Here is a 24,858-nt window from a genome sequence, read left to right on the forward strand (position 1 = left end):
CTGTCCTACCCCCCAGAGCAGGACAATCCCAACGGCAATGAATCTCAACAGCAAAGGGCATTCCTAAGCAGCATCCTGGTCTTAAGAGTGAGGCCTATAGAGCATCTTCTGTCACCCATTGGCATTCCCTACCACCAGGCAGAGCTCGCTGAGAAAGCTTTGAAGAACCAAGTAATTACAGAAGTGAGCTAAAGATTCTAGTATCATGTCCCAGAGCCCCAATCAGAAACTAAAGTTTTTAAGAATAATGTTAAGATACCCATTGGTTCCTGGTAATATATTAAATGTGAACATTTATGTGTGCTGGCTTTAGTACTTCAAAAATGAGGTTGTGAATCAGGTCACAGGCTCTTTTTTGTGCTAGGAAGCTGTCCACATTATGCATTTAAAACCTAAAGCCAAAATTGCTTGTGTTAGTCAAGGTTACAGGATATTGCAGAGAGGTTCTAATATAGTGAGAATAGTTGAATACTGTTATTTTCTTAATGCCAGGGGAGTCTATTGCATATCTTCCAATAATTATACAGGCAACAGTGAACATTTTTGTCAGAGAGCTTTCCACCTTGCCGAGAAATGTAATAATTTTATTTTTATCATTCCAGTTTTTAAAACTGCTCTCTATCACATGAGATTCCTCAGGGAAAATTTAAGGATTCCAGGGCAAGTCCCATCGTAAGGGGAGTGTCCAAGCCGAGCTTGTTTGGTTCTGATGCAATCAAAACAGATGCAACAAGTTATTCTTTTTTTCTTCTTCTTAAAATGCAAAATAATTTCTTCCTCTTGCGCCCTTGCAACAAGACAGGCTGCTAGGTCTCATCTCAATACACATGCCAGACAGTCATCATTAATGAAGGAAAAGGGTAAAATTCTATGATGTTCGGCATGGTTTTGGGTAGCACAATTTTGTTGTTCCTTGCCAATTTCCAGTGGTGAATGTAAATTCAAACCAGTTGGTGTGTTGCTGGTTTTTTGTGGGGGTTTTTTGTGAGTGCAGATTTACTTATGGAAGAATTCTGTGAGGATCAAAAGTCTGCACCCATATTGATCCCATAAGTAATAACACTATACAGTACCTGTATTTTTCAAACAGCCCTGGCTCATACTCATAAGGTAAAGGTAAAGGGACCCCTGACCATTAGGTCCAGTCGTGACCGACTCTGGGGTTGCGGCGCTCATCTCGCTTTATTGGCCGAGGGAGCTGGCGTTTGTCCGCAGACAGCTTCCGGGTCATGTGGCCAGCATGACAAAGCCACTTCTGGCCAACCAGAGCAGCAGACGGAAACACCATTTACCTTCCTGCAGGAGCGGTACCTATTTATCTACTTGCAGTTTGACGTGCTTTCGAACTGCTAGGTTGGCAGGAACAGGGACATAGGGACACTCTAAAAACAAGCCCCAAATAATGTTGACAAAAGCCTACCTTGTGGTTTACAAAGTCAGAACTCTCTGAAAGGACACAAGCACACACAGCTTGAATGCACAGCAAAGAATTTAGAAGTAGCTTCTTTCAGCCATGTATAGTTGTGGTCGAGACTAAGGATATATATTTTTAAAGGCCTTAAAAGCAATTGAATGTCATCTTGCAAATATCAGCCTGGAGAAAACTGTTATGAACAAGTCATTGTACACCCCTAGGATTTTTATTTTAAAAAAGAGGTTCCAAATGAATATGCCACATTCATTACAATGAGAACATGAGTGGGGGCTGTTCAATTAAATCTCATAAAGGAGGGGAGGAAGAAACTTAAGAGAGTTAGCAAAGGTAAAATAATGTTCATTAAAAACAGAAAAACAACCTGGAAAATCCTTTGTATTCAACTTCGCACTCGTACATCATAATGTTCCAGTAAAAGCCCATTTTCCCTTGAGATAATAAAAGAATTGAATTTTTCCTTATCGGTCATCTATTTTTCTAGCTATAGCTATTACTCCCTCTCTGCAGTTGCTAGGCAACAAGAAATATTAATAGCAGCTTTTATTAGCTTAGCTTTAGCAGCAGAGTACCAGAATGAGAAAATGGAAAACATAAATGTGTTACATAAATCTTTCAACCTTTCAGGGTTTGTGTTAGTCTCTGTTTTCATAATGATTTATTGAAGTGATGGTTCATTTATGAGAAAAAGGAGTGTGAAATAAGAAAACGGAACATTACCCTGAAGGACTGTTTGAAAATAAATAATTATAGGAGGTGAAGAAAAGCTGTTTAAAACCATTTCTCTGAGTTTTATAAAATTTAAAAAGACATATTTCTTTCATTTATTGCCTTTGAGAAAAACACTAGCAAAGGATTGCAAACAGGCCTCCGATTAATACGAAAAAAGGCATCACATGTGATTGTATTTTGATTATTCCTCACCATGGACTTATATCAGGGAATTTAGTTTTTAAATAGAGACCCATTAATGAGCAGAATTTCAAGCAAGTCATAACCAAACGCATAAAGATTCTATTCAAATGGAGGGGAGCTGACTACTGCCTTCATGAGAATTTGAGATGCTTCAAACTCCTGAACACTTTTCAAATTGCTTGCTTGTCCCCATGTCAACAATGTCTGCCATTACGTCTGAAATGCTCCAATATTTACCTCTGTTTATTTTTGTAAGGCTGCTAATTTGGAATTCAATTTGTTTTGCAGCTTGATTTGAGTGGCTTTATGCTTTGCTTTATTGCGGCAGTCGCCAGCAATAGAGGCCTGGGAAGTGTACTGCTATATTTAAATGCTAATTTATTTCTCATTGCACTTCACAGGTGTTTTTAAACATTATAACTCAGGGAAGCAGCAACATTTTGGTTTCTACAGAAAGATGAGAATTGTTGTCAATGGATGTTGTTCTTGGGATGTTCCGGTTTATTTTTTAATTTCGAAACACCAGCAAAATGTAAAAAAAAACCATAGTGAGTAATGTGCCAATTTTTTAAAATGAACATCGTAATAAATTGCTATTTACAACAAAAATATCCTAGGCATTGTACAATGATAGGGGTGGACACAATTCCTTGCCAACCAGCTCATAATTTTAAGGAAAATGAAACTAGAGAAGAGGGGACAGAGGATTTGTTTACATGTGGCAGCTGTCACAGACACTGCTTAAAACTCGCCACAGTGTGATTCTTAACAAGCAGTAAGGTAGTCCTATGCAGTCGCACATGGACTGAACACCACCACAAACGTCTGAAAGGTCAGGTCTGTGACAGCAATCTAATGCACGTGAACGGCTTAAAACATGATAGCCACTATGTGGTACAACTCAGTGGCTTCTCTGTTGTCCAATAACATGCAAACTAGCCCTCTTCCCTGGGGTCTTCCCCAGGGAATGCCAACGACAATTTTCTGATCAGAAATTACCCCTGAGGTTCCTTCCCACTATACCTCTCTCACCCCTGGGTTGGGAGATAAGTGTGACCTTCGTGAACCGTGGCTTTGTTTCTGGAGTTCAGAAGGCCCTTTAACCATGGTTCACAGTGATCCAATGTAGGCCAGGGTTGAGGGTGAAATCACAAGAGAGTGGCAGGAGACCTTCATCATGTGACTATCTTCAGATAGTTCTACCTTTGAGTGCTGCTAGTTCACATAGAGGCATAAAATACTTTGATATGAATTGGCCTATACACATATTTCACCCACACTGTTCAGCTGCCATTTTCCAATGATCGTGACACCATTTTCATTTGATACTTTGGGGGAAATGGCTGCTTGCTCCTACTAGGTGGAATCTAGGTACATGCAACCTGAGTGACATCATCTGTATGCTTCTCTCTACATTGGCTGAAGCTATGCTAGTTATGGACAGGTGTTTGGATAGGGTGGTGAAATGAAGGCTAATAAACTGAAGTTAAATCATGACAAGATAAAGGCACTGTGGATGTCATGCCCGGGAACTAGTTGCATAGCCTGTTCCAGATGTGGTTCATAATATGAGGGTACTCTCCAATCCAGTGGTCACTAGGGGCTCAGGTGGCTTCAGTGGCATGGAGTGCCTTTTTCAACTTTGGCTTTTTCACCAGTAATTATTGTTCCTGGGCAAAGATAGTATGACCACAGTGACCCATGGTCTGGTTACCTCCCATTTGGACTACTATAATGAGAAGTGTGTGGAGCTGTCCCTGAAGACAACACAGGGCAATTGTGGCAGAATACAGAATTTTAACCCGGTACAGTCTGATGGAATCATATCACACTGTTTCTTTTGTTGTTGTTAACATTACACTGACTCTAAAGGAATCACACTGTTTGTCTATTTGCTTCTAAGGTGAATTTAAGATGTTGGTGCTTACCTTTAAAGTCCTAAACAGCCCAAAATACTTAAAAGGAGCAACCTGTCCCTATTCTAGACTATTTTAGAATGAGGAGGTTCTTCTCCATGATCCACCAGGCTAGAGTCTTCTCTGTGGTGGCACCCTGACTGTAGAATGCCCTCCCAAATATGACTGGTGCTTACACTGTTATCATTCCAGCACCAGGTTAAAAATTATATATTTACCCACATATTGTAAATTGATGGTTATATAGCAATCTGTTGTTTTCAACTCCCTTAACTTATTCTGAGTGGTGTATTTTATTATTTTAGCATTCTTCATTTTATTATTTGATTTATGGGGAGATTGAATATATATATATATATATATATATATATATATATAGTGCAAAGCGATAGATGAAATATAGAATAATCTCCTGAATTATTAAAGCCCATTAGTAGCAACATTGTAATCCTGAGTTCTACTCCCCACTCTTAATGGATGATTCACGTTACCTTTTACAAAAGTAGGATGACTCTAATGATTTATTCCTCTGCTTGGCTTCATGAGTGAAAGTATAGTGTAGCATGCACAGCACAATCCCTAACAAATCCATTAGCACTGGGAATCTTTGCTATCTAAATGGTTTTGCTTGGGTTTGGGCAACATGGCTCAAAAACGTGCTGTTATTTTCTCTCAGTCTGAATTCTCTAATATTACTGTCCTGCCTTACAGAAATGTGAAGATGAGCAATATAGTTTTTATGCATCAGTTGTGCTATGGATATGGTCAACAAAAAAAGTGATGTAAAAATTTAACATGCAAACTCCTGTGTCTTAGAGAGACAACTGAACACCTCGTTTACTTGGAAGTAAGTATGCCAAGTTAGTTCTAATGAGAAATCTCCAAGGGAGACATTATCTTTATAATCACATTATTGTGTCAAGGCCTGAAATGTAACCAAGGTAATACTGATTTGTGAACCCAGCACTTTTGTATGTTAAGCTAAATGCAAATAATGGACAGAGAAAATCTGCAGTGAGGTCAAAATGGAAAGCGTGTCCCCAGTGTACATGGGTGTCCCTGTCAAAGTTTCAATGAATGCAGCATTTTGATCCACATTCCAATCCAACAGTAGAAATCCAAGAAACTCCATGAGTCTCACTGACAACAGTCAAAAGAAGGGTGACTGGCAAGAGCTACAAGTTTTTCCATCAGACGTTCAGTCTGCATATCAATATTATGATTTGCATTCTTCTGGTACCAAGATCAAACCCTTAAAATGATCTCAGGTAGTGTAACTGGCAGAAAGGCCTTGGAGAGCTACTGTGTCAAAGCATGAAGAACTGGTCTGATTATTATATGGTAAGTCCATATGGTTGGAAAGGCTAAGTGATGCCATTGCTCTGAATCTTGCCACACAGTCTGCTAGCTGCTTTCCACTTCCCTTTCTTCAAAGAGCCTGTCCCCACCTAATGCAGATCCATTATTTGAAAAGCAATGAAAATTTCAGAGGCTTTCATTAACATATGTGGATTTCTCTGCAGTTGCAGGTGTTTGAAATTGATTGCTCCAGAATCTTGTATGGGGGAAGTGAGAAAGATGCCCACAGCCACTAGTTTTCTATTGAATCCATCAATGGACAAATAGGATGAGCACAGGTGTGGGCTGTGCTGAGGTGCAGGGTTCACTGTTCAGAGAAGGTGCCCCCACCTGATTCCCTGCACCTCTCCTTTCAAGCCACAGCCCATCCCATTCAGCTGAGTCCTCATTCCTTGGGGGAGCCTTTTCAGGGAGCACAGGGTCTGCCGGGCAGAAGAGGCAGGAAATTCAGCTTCCACCCACCCTTTTCTGCAGGCATATCTCTAATCAAAAATTAAAATCAGATTAAATCATGTGTTTACCAAAAACACAATACCAGAAGGTCTTGCAAAATCTTGCAACATTAAAGAAGAATACCAGGTTTCAGCTTTATGTGCCTCTGGGGATTTATACCTGTAAGGCAGCCACCAGGAATGTTTCTCTATGCGCTCTTGTAGTCTGCCTTGCACTGTTACGGAATGAACACAGGAGTATGTGCATAGAATTCTGTTGCGCTCATGGGTTCTCTAAATAGGGCCACTGTCTCAAGACCAGCTTGGCCCACTGTCGAGCATGACAGGAAAGCTGTTTGCACCACACTCAACGTTCTCTCATTCCGGCTGCAATCTGTCTTTTGTTTCTGACAAATGAATGTATTTCCAAATTCCCCTCTGAAAACCCATTTCTTGTTGACAGCTCTTTAACCCAGTCTGCTCAATAGATGCCCCCCACCACCTCGCCTTTCGCACAGTCTGTCTCTCAGTGCTGCTTCAAGTTCCTCGCCAAGATGCTGAAAAGATCTCCCTGCTGTATCAGTGCTAAAGATAACGCTCTGATGATATTATTCCTGTGAAATGAACAGCTAGAAAGTGCTCAGCAACCTTCTGGAGGCTTATATCTCTCTGCGTACTATGAAGGGGCTAGGGAAGGGGCGGGGGCGGGGGGGGCTGCCTGCTCAACTGAAAAATAAAAGCAATCCATCACATTGGTATGCAGTTTGCTTTTTTCTTGCCCCGTTTTGTTAGCTACCCCTTCTTTTACCCACCTTCATATTTCTTATCCTCCATTCCTCCAACTCACTCTTCAATGCCTAGAAGATCTAACAAGGCTTCACCCTTTCCCCAACCAACTCCTGGTTTTAAGTCTTCTACCAGGGCAACTGAGGCTATTTCCATCTCAAAACCAGGCCAGAAATCAGACTGGAACAGATTCAATTCATCAGTCTCATCAAAAACTGCCTGGAGTTGAAATGTCACCATCCACTCCGACACCAACTCAATAATGGTTAACTGGCCACTAGGTGAAGGTCATCCAAAACAGTGAGTCCAAGCCAGATTTCTTCAATAAAGGGTTAACTAATGCCTCTTTCAAAATGGTCAGTTTTTTCAGGCAGCTCTTCCACCCAGTCTGAGATATGCTCAGCATCTACAACCTCTCCCCACCCTCACACCAAACAATGAGAAGATGGAGTCCAGGGCAGGACATATTGCTAACCAGTGGCGTAGGAAGGGGGGTGCAGTGGGTGGGTGTGGGCCACCCTGGGTGTCATCAATGAGGGGGGTTACAAAATGGCAAAAATATGTGTTTTTAAAATAATAATAAAAATTGGGCTCACAACACTAGGTGAGGTAGGGGACACAGGGCGCCACACCGTGGGGCCTGCAGATTGCCTGAGCCATGCATCTCTCCTGAGGGGAAGGCAGTGGGCAGACTGCCTACAAGCTCCATGCTGCTTTTTCAAGGTGGGCTGCTTGCGTCTGCCCACCGCCTCAGCTGCCCTACAGCTGGGGGAGAGGCTGCAGAGAGGCTCCACACAGCGCACCCTGCCTTGGCTCGCCCCGCTCCCATGGGCAGTTTGCCCCACCCCCGGCTACAAGACACACGTGCCACACCGGGCACCTGAGTGGCTAGCTATGCCATTGTTGCTAACCATATAAAGTATTAGTAAAAGTCAAACAATGCCTGATCAAAGGAAGCATTTAAATCGGTGGGACATATTTCCATGTATCATGTTTATGATGGACTTCTGTCCGCTTTGAACTGTGGCTGAATATTCTGCCTTCTTAATTCTGCCCTAGCTAATAGCTTCTTAACACTGACTCAACTGCAGGTTTCCTGTGCCTACTTATTTTTGTATTTATTTACATTTGCTTATTTATTTTCTTCCATTTATATCCTGTCTTACTTCTTCATGGGACCCAAGGAAGCATACAAGTAGTTTCTAGGCCGTCACCCATCCAAGCTGTGACCAGACCCAAACCTTCAGCAAGGTGATTGCTTAGTGTGCCTTCAGACCATACCCTGTTTCTTTGACAAAGCAAACCGGTTCCTAACACTCATCAGATCCAGTAGTACACTGGCTTCCTCAACCTCGGCCCTCCAGATGTTTTTGGCCTACAACTCCCATGATCCCTAGCTAGCAGGACCAATGGTCAGGGATGATGGGAACTGTAGTCTCAAAACATCTGGAGGGCCGAGGTTGAGGGAGCCTGCAGTAGTAGCATTACTACTACTCACAGCTGCTTCCCACAGAGACCATTTGTCTACATTGTTGTAAAACATTTAGCGTGGCATAGTTTCTAGTGTAGCATGTGAGGCTGTTCATAAAAAAAATAAAACGTGTGGGCTCAAAATAGCCTCCTTGTCTCTGCAACAGGATCCTACATCAGCTAGACCCCAAGAAGAGAAAGGAACACATCAACATCTGTGGTTATACCTCAACTGGTAAATTTCCTCCTCACTTTGTTCTTTCATAATGAGAACTTGGTGTATGCAGGTTATTTATAGAACCAAAGTTTATTTTATAACCAATGCAGCAGGATGTGGTCTAACTATTGGCCACACTCCCTTTGCTTTAGCGAAGAGAACATTAACTTTTTTCATATCTCACAATCAGTGGGGATGGAAGGAGAAAACGCTTGACAGGTGCAGAGAGGGCAGAAAGAAAGGGAGTATGTAGAACCTTTAGTCTTCTAATGGAGTTTGAAAGTTTCAAACTCAAAAAAGCATTTCATCAGTCATTCAGCAAAATATGCATTGGGTGCAATCCATCAAGCACTGTGGCTACATATTGTCCAGTAACTTAGCTTAGGGTTTATATGGGACCAGACACAACTTCAACTGAAGTGAGTTGGGGGGATGGAGTCACAACAATAGTGCTTGTGAATCCAATGAATCCACTGGATACTTAAAAACACGGTCCTATGTTTGTTTACTCAGAAATAATTCCAACTTTATTCACTGTAGCTTTCTTGCAGATATATGTTTATAGGGATGCAACTTTAATTTAGCCATGAAATCACAGTCCTACAGAGGCTTATTTGAATCGTTAATTTCTTATTCTTGGACAAGCTTTGGTCAGTCACTGGAACTCAGTGGCTCCAACAAACAAAGATCACAACTGAATATCTAAAAGCAGCACAATTTTCATTTCTGAGGAAGTACCCATGACCCTGATACTGAGCTACTAAAAGTTTGTCAGTTTCTTCCAAGCCATAGTTAAGCTTCCTTGATCATGTCATAACATGGTGTTTGGATTGAGCCACTGCCTTACTCTGCATTTCAGATGTTTTCCTTATGTGCTGCTAACTCTAAAGCAGAAAGTAGTAGTTCTGTTACAGGATACCGATATTTCAGTGAGATTTTTTCCCTCTATGATTATAAGGAGAAGAAGTGGTGACTTTCTATATATTTTAACAACAACAAGTTTTGTTCTGCTTTGTGCACTCCTAACTGCTTTCAGCTTTCTGTCACTAGACAAAAAAACTAAGAATAATACTGATTATCTAGTAATCGGAAGCGGTAACTCTTAACATCATGAAAAACAGACATCATGAAACGAAAATGGAGGTTAAGATTAATTCTCTGCATATGGGTATGTTAAATTAAACATAACTGCACATATGCATGGAGTTAAAAGCTCCATTTCTGAAAACACTTACCACATGCTGCAAATAGTTACTCCTGTGCAGTCCCATGGACCTCAGTGGAAGGCAATCTAATGACTAAAGCAACAGGGTTGGGAGTTAGGGGAAACAAAGAATCCATTCCATGCTTTGCCAGTGAATCATTTATTCATTTATGTATTTGTTCCCCAGCCCTTCCTACATTTAGGGCCACTAGAGTCACATGGGCTCTCGCTGTCCTGAGAATTAGTTATTCATCTGTATACAGTGTTCTGAAGATTCCTTGGATAAGAGGCAGTAATGAGCAGCTGCACTTGATCTCCTTATTTAAAAACATGACCGTACAAGATAATACTCTCTTGTTGATCCTAACTGATAACATATATTTGTGGGTGTAGTTTTTGTGTCAAATCACATTGGGACTGGGGGAGAATTCGGAGTACAGGAATACATTTCGATCACTTTGTCTTTGTCTCCTAAACCTCTAGCAACTAAGAAATTTCTCTTGCACTAAAAATATAAACCAGCATAATATTAGTATAACAAATGCTAGCAAAGTCTGGACAGAGACAGAGAGTACAGCACAAATTACCCTAAACAAAAAGGGATTGCCAGTTAACAGTCTAGGAATACCGTCTGTCACAAAAGGAGAGAGCAGCTACTGTTTCTCTTGCTATTCTCATCACCCTGCTTCTTTGCCCACCCACAATGTGACAGAACAAAACTCTTTCTTGTTTCACTAGGCAAAAGGGGAAGGTTTTCACAAGATGTGGGTGGGTTGGGGGAGCAGGGCAGAAGAAACCTTGGCTGCATCCTCCTTCTCAGCTATGGGGCTGTCAAAAGAGTCATGAAGTTCCCCCGGGTTGCAACCTGGCAACTCTACAAACAGAAACACACCAAGAGTTCTTCTACCTTTGGTTTGGATTGGTTATATGTGAGGTTTGGCACGATCACATGTGCTTTTCTATGCTTTGGTTCACACCATCCAGCTTTTATATATTATATTTTATAAACATATACACATGCCTTTTGGGGTATGTTCTGTGTATTTAATACTGACGTTTCTTATACCTGACTTGGGAAAATAGATTTTGACATATTGAGCACTTTAGGATCTTTTGGGCAAGGGACTGGGCAACAATAAAATGGAGACAGTTCACTTCATTGTGGCATTGCACAAAGAAAAAGGGTCTGGCAGGTATAAGCTGTTAACAGAGACAAACTTTGAAACCTGTTTGTTCTGCCCATAGGATTTCATTCTCCCTCCTGTGCATGCAGACCTTTCATTAATGCCAGTTGAAATCTGCAATGTATTTAACTGGGATAGATGCTATCAAGGCATGAACATACGGCAGAGGTACTGGGAGTACATGTCAATGGAAAATAATGCCTGACTCGCTGTGACAGGAGAGGGCCTGAAGATCATTTTAATAGGAAATGGAAATTCGAATGTCTGACAAAAAGGTAGAAATGTTTATAATTTTGGCTTAAAACAGAAAGACAATTCACTTCCTCAGTGGCCTTTTTGCTGCTCAGAGCCTTGGGGATATATCATGCTTCCAGAGGCCTTCATTTAAAGTGAAACACCCTCCATTGAGAAATGGATGAGAAACTCGTGACTTCTCCAGATTTTTCCTTTCTTTTCGTTTTTCATTTTCATTACAAGGGGGAAACAAATCTTAATATCCCTATTCTACGCTTACAGCACACTAAGCCCTCTTCTTATCTTCCTGCAGCTCAGTCCTGATTTATTGTCATGATGCTGCATTTGTAAAACAGAACCATAAAGTAAAGAAGAGAACATTTCCCAAGGACTACTCTAAAATAAATTATTTCAGATGTGTAGAAGCTGCTTAATAAATCCCGCTATTCTTGTTTCTTTGGGTATTTTAGAAACTGATTTATAAGTGCAATATCTCCTCTCAAAAATGAGACAATCAACGCAGGATAAAATTATCATGTTATGAAAATAGGGGTCAGGCATTGGGGCTGCACTTTAAATTAAACTGAGGGGGGAAATATCTTTCATATGAAATTGACTCTTTTGTCTCAGAAATGAATGTTTTAATCAACTCGGCTGAAGAGGAGCCCTAAAGTAATGTTTGATTTCATACAAGGTGCCTGTTGGTTTTGAGACAGCCATGACAAGGAGAGGGATAAGGTGAATCCCGTCATATTAAACACACACAATAAAACATCCACCACAAATTTAGGGGATGGTGAGAGGGTGGGGCTGAGCTTCCTCCACTTCCTGCACTATTGTCTCTACTTGCTTTCCAGAGTCTGAGCCCACACCAGAAAAATCAATTGGTTTTTAGATAAGAGGCTTGTATAATTGCCGTTATATTAACTGAGCAAAAACTGTTACATCTGTATCCCACCTTTCCTCTAAAAAACAATGTTATCCTCACAAAGAGCTGGTTCAGATTTACTACCAAACCATCATCTGCATTACCCAAAACTTCAACTCTAAGCCATGATTTGTGTTACAGATATACAGGCAAACCATGGTTTATGTAGTTTCCCTCTTCCCCTCCCACTTTCCTTGACAATCACAGGATGCCAACCGAATGACAACCTCCAAAGGCAAAGCAACATCCCAAACGATGGTTTACTGATTTACATGTAACAACCAAACCACCAATTGCCCAAATTATGGGTTGACAAAGAGTTTCAAACCATGGTTTCAAGTTTGGGATTGGCAACAACCCACAAACAATGGTTTGTCAAACGGTAATGTTTCAAGCATCACAAACACTGTTTGGCTTAGTGGAGCATGGTTTATAACATTATGTTCAAGCCATCTCATAAAGTAATTATATAGGAAATTCGGCTGAGAGATAAGTGATTTATCCAAAGCCAAACAGTAAACTTCATCGTCTGGTAGGACTTTGAACTTTCCACATTCAAGCCCAATACTGGAGCCACTACACTAAAACGCTCATCAGGTGTTAATGATTATATATATATATATATATATATATATTTAAGGTGCCAAATAAGCACTACCATTTGGCAGCATTTAATTTCTGACTGCCTTTATTTATGATTTGTTGGCTGATTTCTTCGTCCCTATTTTTATATACTTACTTTTTATTTCAATGGATAGCATTTTTAAACATTTGTTGTAAGCTGCTTTGGGGCTAATATTGTTGGAAAGATGGGATATAAATGTTTAAACAAATAAAATGATGCATCCAAGGAAGCTAATGATGAAGGAAATAATGCATAGCTATCTAATAAAACTGCACAGTAATATCCACACTGCACATGAAATCGTAACTGAAATTAAGGCAACATGGATTTTTTTATTTTCAATTTTTTGCTTCCCATTGCAAATTCACCTTTGCTCTGTGCAAACACTTTAGACATTCTCTCCCAGATCTAGCTTTTACATATTTAAGGATTCCACCCACTTCTGCTATTTTATGCAAAAGAGTAGCATAGACCTTTTAAAGTAACACAATAAAAGGTAATAATTTAAACAATTCTGCATATGCAACAGGCTAGCAGACTGGAGGCCAGACTCTGCTTCCTCAAGCAGCATTTCCATCAGTTTAAATGTATTATTTGTTTACTTACTTATTTGTCTATCCTGCCTTTCCCTTCTAAAACTGACTCAGTGGAAGCTGGTGGTTTGAAAGGGGGACAAATGGGCAGCTCATTTGACTTTTCTCATTGATGACTTTCTTGTCTTACTTTCTACTTTTCTACCTTTCCTCCTTTTACCTTTTTCTGGCTCCTAGGCTGACCGTACATCAGGGATGGAGGAGGGCCAGACGATAGACAATCATTTGCAGGAAAAGCAAGTTACTCTTTGCTTGGGCCCATGGAGGCTCATCCATGTAGCACCAAACCGTGGCTTGGGCATTACATGTGAACACTGCCTCTGTCACTGAGATTAGGTACAAAAAGTGGACATGGTCAGGAGAAACCCCAATTTTGCTTCAGCCAGTTAGGTGTTACCAAATGAGAGATGACAGAATGAGTGCATGAGTTTTCCTGCCTAGACTGCTTCCCTCTTCCATATCCTTGTGTAAACAAAAGGTGAGCTAGAGGAATAGATCAAGGACAGACTCTCTCAAAAGGGTTTTAAAATAATAATAATAATAAAGCTATATGGATGATTGCAGACATAAAGCTTGGTGGTCTAACACTGGGCATTTACTTTAACGTACAGAGATGTTCACTTCCCCAAGCATAAAGTAACGTGGATGGATGTGATGGTATTTATATTCCCACTAAACATATCAACAAAGCAATGAATGGGAGACTGTGGAAGATCTCTCCCTGTTTCTACAGATCAAGCCACAGCACACAAGAAGAATAAAGCACGTACATGCAAGTCCCTAAAGGCCCAAATCAATATGTATGGCATTATATACACAAAGAGTGAAACATAAAACCACCACATGAATACATCTTAGTCATTAGCAGGGCTTAATAAAAAAAAAGCAAGAGAATTTCAAGCCAAAAAAGTGAATAGAAAAGAATTATGAGCGTGACCAAATTGCTATAAAGGAGTCAACTGTAGAACTTTCAGTTCTGGTATCTAGTTCCCTAAGGTTGAAAAATGATTGGTGGTAACTCACTTTATTCGATTCCCCTGTAAGTCATGCTTACCCATGAATGTGCTTCTAAATTCAGTCTTTTCATAATGAAAAATAAGTGATACAAAACAGGAAAAGAAAGTGTATTTTTAGTAGGCCAGCAGAATCGAAAGGCTCAATTATATAATGCAGGTTATTAACATATACCACAAGACTCTGCCTACAAATAAGCATTTTTATTCTGCATAGTCAAGAGTATTATGAATTCTAAAGCTATCAATTCAGAAGGAGAAGCTGACCTAGTAAAAGCTATTCCAGGTATTCCATGACCTGGAACCAGCCTAACAGGACTTCAGGTACCAAACAGGATGCTACTAGCACACACCCAAGGTGTAAAATGAAACGCAAGTAGAAAAGGAAAGGTTACTCACAGTAGGTAGCTGACTAGAAAGAAGGTGTCCATCTTGGCTCAACATGTTAGATACCATAATGGCTGGGAGGTCCATATTCTGGTAGGAGTATGCTGGTATCAGGCTATTTGGAGGGAGACTGTGGCACAGTGAATGATATCCAGTTTCATGATCCACCAAGTGAAGGAGGGAAGGGTCCGGGAGGTTAGGAGGAGTAATAGGAGGGATTTCATAATCTTCATTATTCTCATTCTGACCATTGTATGTCTAAAACAAAATTGAAAAAAGACATTCTTATAAAGCAGATCTCGCATTACATTTATCCAAAGCCTTAACTGATAGCCGCAGTTATACCAGTCTGCCTACCTTCTGCAAAAGCTATTTTAAGAGCACAAATAATTTGAATGAACTCTTTACATGAATAAATTTATTTTTTAAAAAAACCACAACATACAAGAATAGAGTTATTTGTGTGGTACAGGGCAAACTCACACATTGCCTATTTACGGGATAGTAAGTCTCACGGAATTCAGCGGGGCTTATTGTCAAGTCAGCATGAAGAGAACTGCGGCCTAAAAAGAAGAAATGTGTGTAGACAAAGAAAACTTCTTATAAAAAAATGCAAAACACTACAGGAACAATTATTCACAACCAGTCAGATGGCAGTAAGGCCAGTTTGGTGATATATCTATGCATTACATTTTGAAAATTGAGCTGGTATTGCACCACTGGAATCCTCATGGTAATACAAATGCATTTTTGCACCGGGGAATGAATACTGAAGGAAGTTGTGGCAAGGGAACAAAATATGACAATATTAAAAACAATTAAAAACAACCTGTATAACTGCATGCAAGATGGCATCTCTTTGCCCTCATCAATAGCACTATAGCTTCTCCAATATGGATACAAAATATAAGCACATAAAGATTGCCCTGTCCCTTTCAAATGAGGTAGCAGATGCGCATGACATGAGGATCTACTACATTCATTTAAAAATAAACACAGCACCATCTTCAGGCGGAATAACCCAGCTTGCACATCAAAGCTCTTGTGCCCATAAAATATTGCTGGATGAGTATACTTGTGTTCAGCAGGGAACCATAATGATCATGATGCAAAGCAACATCTTTTTGATGTGTTTGGTTCCCACACAGCGTGGATCAAACTCCTGTACACAAATTAATGATTCCATCCAAAATTAAAACAATCCGACTTTGACTCCACCACACATGCACTGCCACAGGTTTAGGTTGCATCTTAATTTTTGCCTAAGTTGCATTCCTCTTCGTAATATAGTAGATTATACATTACAAGTACTGTAAAGCTACATTTTAATTTGCTCACACTCTGAAAACCTCTGTCTTCATTCCCACACATACACCAAGCTTCTACATAGGTGAGCTTCTCTACTGACTACAATGTTGGCGACCTGAGGTGGGAACAGCTGAAAAGCAACTGAGGTGGTGGAGAAATTTCCCCCCATGCTTCAGAAGCACCAGGAGATATGCAAGCATTGAGCAAGAACATGATTGTTTACCAGACAGTCTCCTTAGCACTGATGTCAGCAGGGGTAGCCATCCAAAGAGCAAATATGCACAAGCACAGCACTGGCAGCAATGCCCACTTCCCCCATTGGTATGGAGGAATTCCCAGTCTCCTTTGATCACCAACCAGCAGTTGCCAGCACTTTCACTTAGCAATCTATATCACCAGCCATTGCTGCTTGGACATATTCAAATGCAATGTGAATGGAAGGGAAAGGAAACTGTTTCATACTTGGAAGCTCATTGTATGGATTCTGTATACCTAAGGCAGCCCTAGATCTCTTACCCTTCCCTTTTTCTGTATCCTTATTGCTTATTTAATCATAGAGGAAGAGACTGTATGAAAAATATTTACAGAGGGAACAGAGAACACTTGTACATAATGATTGGATACATAAAGTTGTGTTGATGCCCCCAGTCAAGAGCAAACTTTTGTATTTCTGTAAGGGCAATGGGGAAACCAACAGCATGATTTTAACCTACATAAGTCAAATGAAATAATGGATTTACCATCTATTTCTCCCCCAAAGCTATTTGCTCTGGCATCTTAAAGCATATTACAATCCCTCATAAGCCTGATCCTGCCTTTCCTTTTGATCTGCTGCCCTTACATTGATGATGAGAATGAAGAACGCAAGCTGAATCCTCAGTTTATCTTGACATTCGGAAAGGGTTGAACTGCTATTTTATGACAGATTTTGAAAACCCTTGCTACAAAGCACTACAGCCCACTGATTCAGTTAGTGTTTTTATAAAGCATAAGAACAAAGATGCAAAAAAATGGCCATTTTGTTGCTGTTGTCGTTGTTTAATTAATGTAGGGGGTCATTCTAAATATGCTTCCTTGCTATTCAATGACTTGGACTGGGGCTGTGATACACTAGGAAAAATACCTGGCTTTCTTAACCTCCAGGGGGAAAAATAAAACAAAACCATAATAAAATATAATAAAATAAAAAACTGTAGGTGAGATACAAGGGGTCTTATCTGCTTAGTATCTTTTACTTGTACAATGTCCAAACACTATCCAATCCAACTATAACAGGATGCTACTCTTGTTCTGCAGCAATTACTGAATCACAAGTGTATTACAAGCCAGAGGGTCATGCCAATTTTGTACATTTCTTTGCATGTACATCAACTTAACTAGATGCATGATAATAATGTGCCAACTATGTCAAACTATAGAATCCAACCCTATGAGATGCATAAGGTTGTATCCAATACTACTCTAGTAATTTCTGACCTTATGTTGGTCTATGATTCTTTACTCTTTATATGTTTTCATATAAGGTGGAGAAAAGAAGGGGAAAGAGAGGGTAAGAAAGACAGATTATTTTTTGAAAAGTTCCAGCATCTTAATTACCAAGAGTTAAATGCCTTTACTGTAAATTTAGCTTCAATCTTCGTGTCCAAAATTCAGGGCAGCATTCAGATGGCACATGGATACCAAAGTATCTGACAGACAGACCACAACTGAATATTTAAGATACCCAGTGTAAGCAAAGTTAAACAGCTTCTGAAAATAGCTATAATCTCAAATATACAGGCCAGTTCCTTTCCCATAAAAATCTGGAAGCCAGCAATGAGCAAGTTGCAAGCAGCACTGAGAATTTTCCATGTAAATGTCTACCACTGCTTAAGTCTATATTTGACAAAGGAACAGAGCTGTGTTTGCCACATCCAGTAGGCTGGAGTGAAACAATTGCCTCTCTGTTCTGGTCTTATCAGAGGGCTGCACAATGCCACTCAGTTCATGGAGTCAGGCACACAGGAGATGCATTGGAATCACCTCCCTTTTCCTTCTGCAGAATGAACTTGCAAAAAAAAGAAAGAAAGAAAGAAAGAAAGAAAGAAAGAAAGAAAGAAAGAAAGAAAGAAAAGAAAAAAAGAGGGATGCATAAAGTGTGGGTCAGAAAATTTTTGAAAATGGATTTTCCTCCCAAAGCTTTATTTTTCCTTGGAAATTTTTCCATTTCATTAGTAGTTACAAAGAGATGCCACGCAGATGAATGGTTATCAGCATATGGCGCACAGTTCTTTGAGTTGATTGTCAAGAGTTATCAATACTTTTTTTATTTCTTAAATGTAAACATATCTAAGCACATGCTGTTGTCTTAATTTTTTTCCCAATCATTCCAATAACAATTTCTATACAATTTAACATTTCAGTCACATTATGTGTGCTTTCATTCTTTACCTCAAATATTTCTAGTCAAATACCCACAAAAGATGAATGTGGGTTGCTTTCTTTAGCTTTGTTTGCTCAATGCAAATAAAATAAACAGGGTAAATTATATCATGCTCTCTAGGGTATCAGAATTTTCCCCAACATAAATTACCATATGGAAATCACCCTAAAAACATTTTCCCTAGGAAAAAAACCCTAAGGAAAATTTCGAATCCAGAGTTTTCCAGAAAACCCACAACACTGGTATACAATGGAAAAACCATTGGAGGGGGAAGGAATTATGTTACTAATCAAGGCTCCCTTTTTGCCCACCCAACCCCCCCAAGACAAAAAGCAATGGGACAGAAAGATGAACAGTTCCCACAGTGTTTTTCTGGTGGATCTTCAGTGCGGGTCTTGTATGCTTGATGTCTCCATTTTCTTCATTCAGACACAAGTGTAAGGTCACTAGTTCCAATCACTAGGGCTGGGTGATGTCAACTTTTCAACATCGTGATGAAAAGCAGAGGGAGGAACAAGCTGCATTGGCCCCAGCCCCGCAAGGCACTGGGGTGAAACCACCTCGGCTCCCTTGGCAGGAATAGTGGTCATTTCACCCTGGCGCCTCACAGGGCCAGGGCCAACACAGCCTGTTCTTCCCTCTGCACACTGGGTGCTGGCAGCAAAGGGGATCAGGTGCAAGCAAGCTCCACCCATGATATACCACCAAGTGAGGGCACCATCACACTCTGGCCCTTAAACTGCTACTGGGTGATGTATCAATACATTGCCCATGTCTACCAATGACATCAGAGGGATACCATGTCAGTTTCTTTTCAATGGGGTGGCTCCATGTTTATCTATTCATGGAATACCAAGACATACAAGTAATGGCAGCCACACACATATACACCTGTATGTATTTTGGGAGGGGCGTGCTATGCACACACAAAAGTCCAGAGACTCTCACTTATTTATTAAAAATGCCTCTATGTCGCCTCTCTGAGGCTCAAGGCACCTTTCAACAATAATTAAAACCATAAACCATAAAAATGCAATAAAATAAATAAATACCAAACAATAAAACAACCATTTCTGGTAGCAGCAGCGGTGCAAAGCCTTAGCAACAAATCTTAGCAGTAGCAGTACAAAACCTCATTAAAACTCAGCCACCAAAAGCCTTCCAGAAAAGATGGATTTTACATCCTCTCCAAATGGCTATCAGGCACCCTTGACCTCAGTCTTATTTGGTACAAATCCCTTTTTACACCAGCTTCGGAAGCCTTTTCTGCATACGATTACAGACCGTAACAGTTTCCTCCAGAAGGAAGAAGAGTAGTTAGAACCTGCTCAGAGTAGCTCATTGCTCACAGAGCTTGCTGCTCAGACTCTAGGCTTCTTGCTGTAACAGCAGATGACAGATCTGATCCTGGAAATTGGGAGAGAAGTCTGCTCTGCTCAGCGGCAGCCATAACTGCAGCAGAGAAAGTCTGGCCAACCAGGGTTTGCCAGGAACTCTCAGTGAAATTTCCCTCACTACCTCACAGTTGAGGTGGGGATAGGTAACTCTTTGCAACACCTGTTAAGACATTTGAGAAATAGAAACAAGCCAGTCATTAGGGTGGTCAGCTGCAAAGGTGGATGAAGCTCTTATGCCTATTGTGTTGTGCATAAAAGGGGAGCTGCTGCAGACTGTCCTATCTACAGAGGAAAGAACAGCTGCTCTTGCTGAAATGTCCTATTCTAAGTAGCTGTAATGCTACAGGACCCCTGTCCTGCTTTGCATCTGAACACTCCAGATGCCATGCAGACAGAATCTGGCCCAGATCTTGCTGTTACTCAACATCTTTGAAAACAAACCCTTTTCTTGTGCCTCAGTTCTCCATACATGTAAAATGAGTTGTAAATGAAAAGTGTTTTCAATTCTATAGAGAAGCAGCTCAGTCAAGACATTGTGTGCAATTGTTAATCACAAAGAACATTACTTGGCAGAGCAAGAATCCAGGGGAAATGCTTTCCTTAGAAACCTGACAAATATTAAGTGACCCCAATTCTCTGTCAAGTCATGTTCTCTGTGATTATCTGCTGGGATCCTGGAAGCTTCAGACAAACATTGATTCAAAGAATGTTATTCACAGTTAGCAGGATGGAGATTTTCATCATTATTGGAGGTAAATATTGGTCTGGTCAAATAACATTTAGAGGCAAACATAAGTTTAAGAGAGAAAGCAGGAGAGAAATTGTTTCTGGTGAACAGCAAGGAAAACAGGCAGAGCAATATAAATTTATCTGCCAATGCAAAATGGGACAGGATGGGCTTTTGCATCCTATCTTAGTACGTCTTCTGATAGTGCAGCTGCTCACACAAAATGCTACACATCCACTACTGTCAGGGTTTCAAATACAGCAGTCCCCCACTATTTTACTAACCTATGGCCACACAGCCAAGCCCTCTTCAGCACATATTGCTGCATTGTCCACAACTAAGAACTCACTGTTGCTCGTCTGCCAACCTTCCACGCAGTAGGAGAATGCCGTTTGTGAAACTTTATCATTTGTGATTCTAATACACAATTCCACTACTGTGTGATGCCTTCTTTAACTTGCTAGGGCCTCTACTTCCCCACAAGGAATAGGGGTCAATACACTTTGATGGGTTTAAGTAACACACCAAGAGGGAGCGAGAAAAGCTGTACACACAAGAGACGACACCTTCTCGGCAGTATTTCTGATCCAGGTTTCCCCCTATGGAATCTGTAGCAAGCACAGGTGTAATAGGATCATATGACAGTGCGTCAGGACAAGGAGCAGCAGCAAAATATTATTCTTCCAGTAGCAGTATATGGTTGGGATTGAGTGTTCTCACTCAGGTGACCATCTGCAAAGGACAACTGGACTCCTATGGCTTCAGTAGTAGGGCAGAAATGAGAATATTGGTCAGGGTAGCTTTTCTCACCACTGCATGTGCTCCTGCCACCCTCAAAGTAAACAGAGGGTCCTGGGAGAAGCACAGCGATCACCATCAGACCCCTTCAAAGTTACTTTCAGTACAACTTCAACAGGAAACCTGGAGTGCATATTTGTCACATGACATCTGTAGCAAAATTAAATAAATTGTAGGCTTTTAAACAGCTTCGCAATCCCCTCTCCCCAGTCTCCCTTTTCTTCTCCTTTTCCAGAGCTGAAATCCTGTCAAATATAGTGGATAACACAGGGCTATAACTTCTTATTATGTGTACAGCGATTTTATGAATTCAGTGGGGAATGAAATGCAATTTTGTCAGACTTGTCTGTGTTCATAATGACCGAGTCAAATTAATCATTGCGGATAATACTCCCGTGTCAGCCATTCAAGAGATTTTTTAATAGAATTTTTCTGATTCATGTCTTGCAGTACATCAGATCTGTAGTATTGCACCACTTCTTAAAATCAGGGCAATTATAGCTTCTTGTTGGCTTGTCATTTTCCTAGAATAAAAATGTCTCTGCAAAAGTCACACACTGTACATAAACCAAAATGAAAAACCAAACTATCATTACAATTAGGCTGGATCTAAGATTTAATGTCTTTTAGAGACTATTATTTACAGGCAATACATAAAGTATAAGGTGCAGCGGTGAAGATAGGCTGGTTTATCACACCACATGCCGATTGTGCATAAGGGTTGTCAGGTCTATCCTTTCATTGTTCTGGGTTGGTTCTGGATCCAGAAATGGCTAGCCAGCAAAGCAAACACAAGGCAGGCAATAGGTTTGCAATCAAATGGTCCCTTAAATGCATTCATAAAAAAGGCATCCAGAAAAGCCCACAAAAGTCCCAAAGGACTCTTGCTCAGGAAATCTACAGTTCAATGAACTATAACCATCATGGCAAATCTTCATGCCTGGAAGTAACATCTTGTGCCATACAATCTATACAGTGGTGGCCAAACGTGGGCCCTCCAGCTGTTTTTGGACTACAACTCCCATCATCCCTAGCTATCAGGACCATTGGCCAGGGATAATGGGAATTGTAGTCCCAAAACATGCATTCTTTGCATGCAAAAGGTCCCCCAGCATCTAAAGGTATGCCTGGGAAAGTCCAGTTTCTGAAACCATGGGAAACCACTGTTAGTGAGTGTAGACGATACTGGAGAAGATGGACTGGCTGCTCTAACTTTATATAAGGCAGCTCCCTATGCTCCTGGTCCTAACCAGAATTACCTATTATAACCCAAACTGAAAACCCTGGCTTAATGACAGTTTATTCATAAGGAACTTAACTCAGGATCAAACCATGGTTTAAGCGCCTTGTTAGCTGACATGAAGCCAAGTTTCTCATTTCAGTTATAACCAGGAACTCTGATTTAAAACACACACACAATCACAGTGCTAAAGCTGAATTGGGATGGCATGAAGAGAAAGATATTATTATTATTATTATTATTATTATTATTATTATTATTATATCCCAACCTCCCTGGCCAGAACCAGGCTTAGGGAAGTTAACATCAAAACATATAATACATTGAGATATAAAATTCAGCAACTGACTGAAATACAGCTTAAAATCAGATTAAAATCAAAATAAGATCAGATGGCTACCTGCAAATTATAACTATAACTATAGGTGTTATTCTTAACTCGCTGAACCATTATTTAGCAAGCAAAGGTTGGTGTGTGTGAACTGGCCCATTCTTAAATTAAGAATAGAAAGTAAGGCCAAGCAAGTTTAGAAGAGTTCATGTAGCAGTGGTGTCCTAACTTTTTTCAAAGAGGGTCAGATTTAATGAAGTGAAGGACATGCCTTCTGTAGGGAGTATAAATTAGCCCTCTCAAAGTTCCAATCTTTCTCTCAGAACACTATATAACAAACTTCCACGATAAGCTGTATTTGAGAAAACCAAGCATGAAACACTCTTGGGATTCTTGAAACAGTTCCCTACATCTTTGAATTATTTATAAAATGTACAAAAATGCTATTTCTAAGTATCATTTATATATCACTTTTAATTGGGAAACAAAAACTTTACAAGATTGCTTTCATTGTCACAATAAATATATATGATAGGTGGGCTCACTGTTACTGCTGTTTTTTGCCTAAATGGAATTGGGACAGAAAACCTAACACAATGGAACCATGGCAAGGATGGGAGTTGAGCCTGTATCTAATTCCAGCTCTCCAGATAGTGGGAAACACATTAAAGCTAATTTTGTTTTTACAGAAAATTCAGTCAAAATAATAGTAATAGTAATAGTAATAATAATAATAATAATAATAATAATAATAATATTTATGTCCCACCCTCCCTGGCCAAAGCTGGGCTCAGAGCGGCTAACAACAACAGTAAAATACAACAACCATGCACCAAAACTTCCTCTTTTGCCCAAAACAAGGACAGTAAGAGAGGGGAGATTTTTGGGCCACCACTGCCCTCAAGTCTGTGACAGTGCTGCTGCAATTAACTCAGGGAAGATCCACACCATATGTTTAAAGTATATCCAACAGACATTTAAAGAACATGACTTCCCTCAAAGAATCCTGGGAACTACAATTTTCCCTTCACAAAATTCCCACCACCCTTAACAAGCTACAGTTCCCAGGATTTGGAGGCAGACATGTGCTTTAAATACATGTTGCATGTGCTTTAAAAGTATGGTTTGAGTTTGCCCACACTGTCTCTTTCCCTTGCTGTATAGGCTGTTGGGAACTCTTCGCAAGCCAAATAAATACATTTCAAGGCACATGTAGCTTGCAAAGATCAGAAACAATGACAGAGTGCATTTGACCCTCAAGGGAAGTCCCATGCAAACATGCGCTTGCACAAGGCCTTATTATTCTGCTCCAAAGGAAACCCACACCATCTGCTTTTAAGACAAACTTCCATTTTCCCAGATAGTGAGCAATCAGAGCTCCTATAGACAGTGTCTCTGTCAGCCCAAATGCAAACATGAGCAGCCTTTAACCAAGTGTGTGGTTTGGAAACATTTGTAAGCCGCGAGTTATCTTAATGTGGCTCCTGTAGCGTGATGTTTTCCAACCACAGTGCAGAATTATTCCTGCGGTAGCATATATGCGAAAACTCTTAATCCATCTTCTATGCCACTTCACTCCAAAAATGAATCTCGTTAGATTTAGTTCTCAGAAATGTATTTGAACAAGCTGTATGTGATACATTCCGCGAGAATCATTCCAAAAAGACCCCCTGAATGCATGCAGAATGGTACACTGAAATTGGCTCTGAGTTATCATACAACTACTATGGAACTGTTAATTAGTGGCAACTTTATTGTAGAGGTGCACTGTATTTACTTTAGTTTTGTTTGTTACTTTTCCTACAAGGAAGAAGGGTAACATAGAACTAAATAAAGTGACCCAGGAGGCTTTAATCTATACACTATTTAAAAACAGTCTTAAGGGCTAGTGGTTTGTGACATGTCTCCAAAGAATGTTCACACGATTCTGCCACTTTTGAC

At 40.2% G+C, this 24,858-nt stretch overlaps 1 protein-coding gene and 1 long non-coding RNA gene across 8 annotated transcripts in view; one reads left to right on the top strand and one right to left on the bottom strand.

Annotated features, from left to right (window-relative positions):
• The window catches only part of LOC308479568, a 106,216-nt gene extending 99,519 nt beyond the window's left edge, over positions 1–6,697 (top strand). The window contains exons 2-4 of the long non-coding RNA XR_013987730.1: positions 603–733; positions 2,749–2,895; positions 6,517–6,697. This is a non-coding gene — a long non-coding RNA (uncharacterized lncRNA). The remainder of the gene's footprint in view (positions 1–602; positions 734–2,748; positions 2,896–6,516) is intronic.
• Positions 1–24,858, bottom strand: part of TOX2 (TOX high mobility group box family member 2) — a 256,169-nt gene that overhangs the window by 83,958 nt on the left and 147,353 nt on the right. For 5 of the 7 annotated variants that reach the window (XM_081010270.1, XM_081010271.1, XM_081010267.1 and 2 more), the window contains exons 3-4: positions 14,707–14,952; positions 9,762–9,824 (exon numbers count right to left, since the gene is read on the bottom strand). In XM_081010270.1, coding sequence (XP_080866396.1) covers positions 9,762–9,824; positions 14,707–14,952 — 309 coding nt within the window. The remainder of the gene's footprint in view (positions 1–9,761; positions 9,825–14,706; positions 14,953–24,858) is intronic. The other 2 variants (XM_081010272.1, XM_081010269.1) reach the window with 1 other exon arrangement.

Source organism: Podarcis pityusensis (assembly GCF_964106645.2).
Source record: "Podarcis pityusensis genome assembly, chromosome: 6".
Classification (NCBI taxonomy): domain Eukaryota; kingdom Metazoa; phylum Chordata; class Lepidosauria; order Squamata; family Lacertidae; genus Podarcis; species Podarcis pityusensis.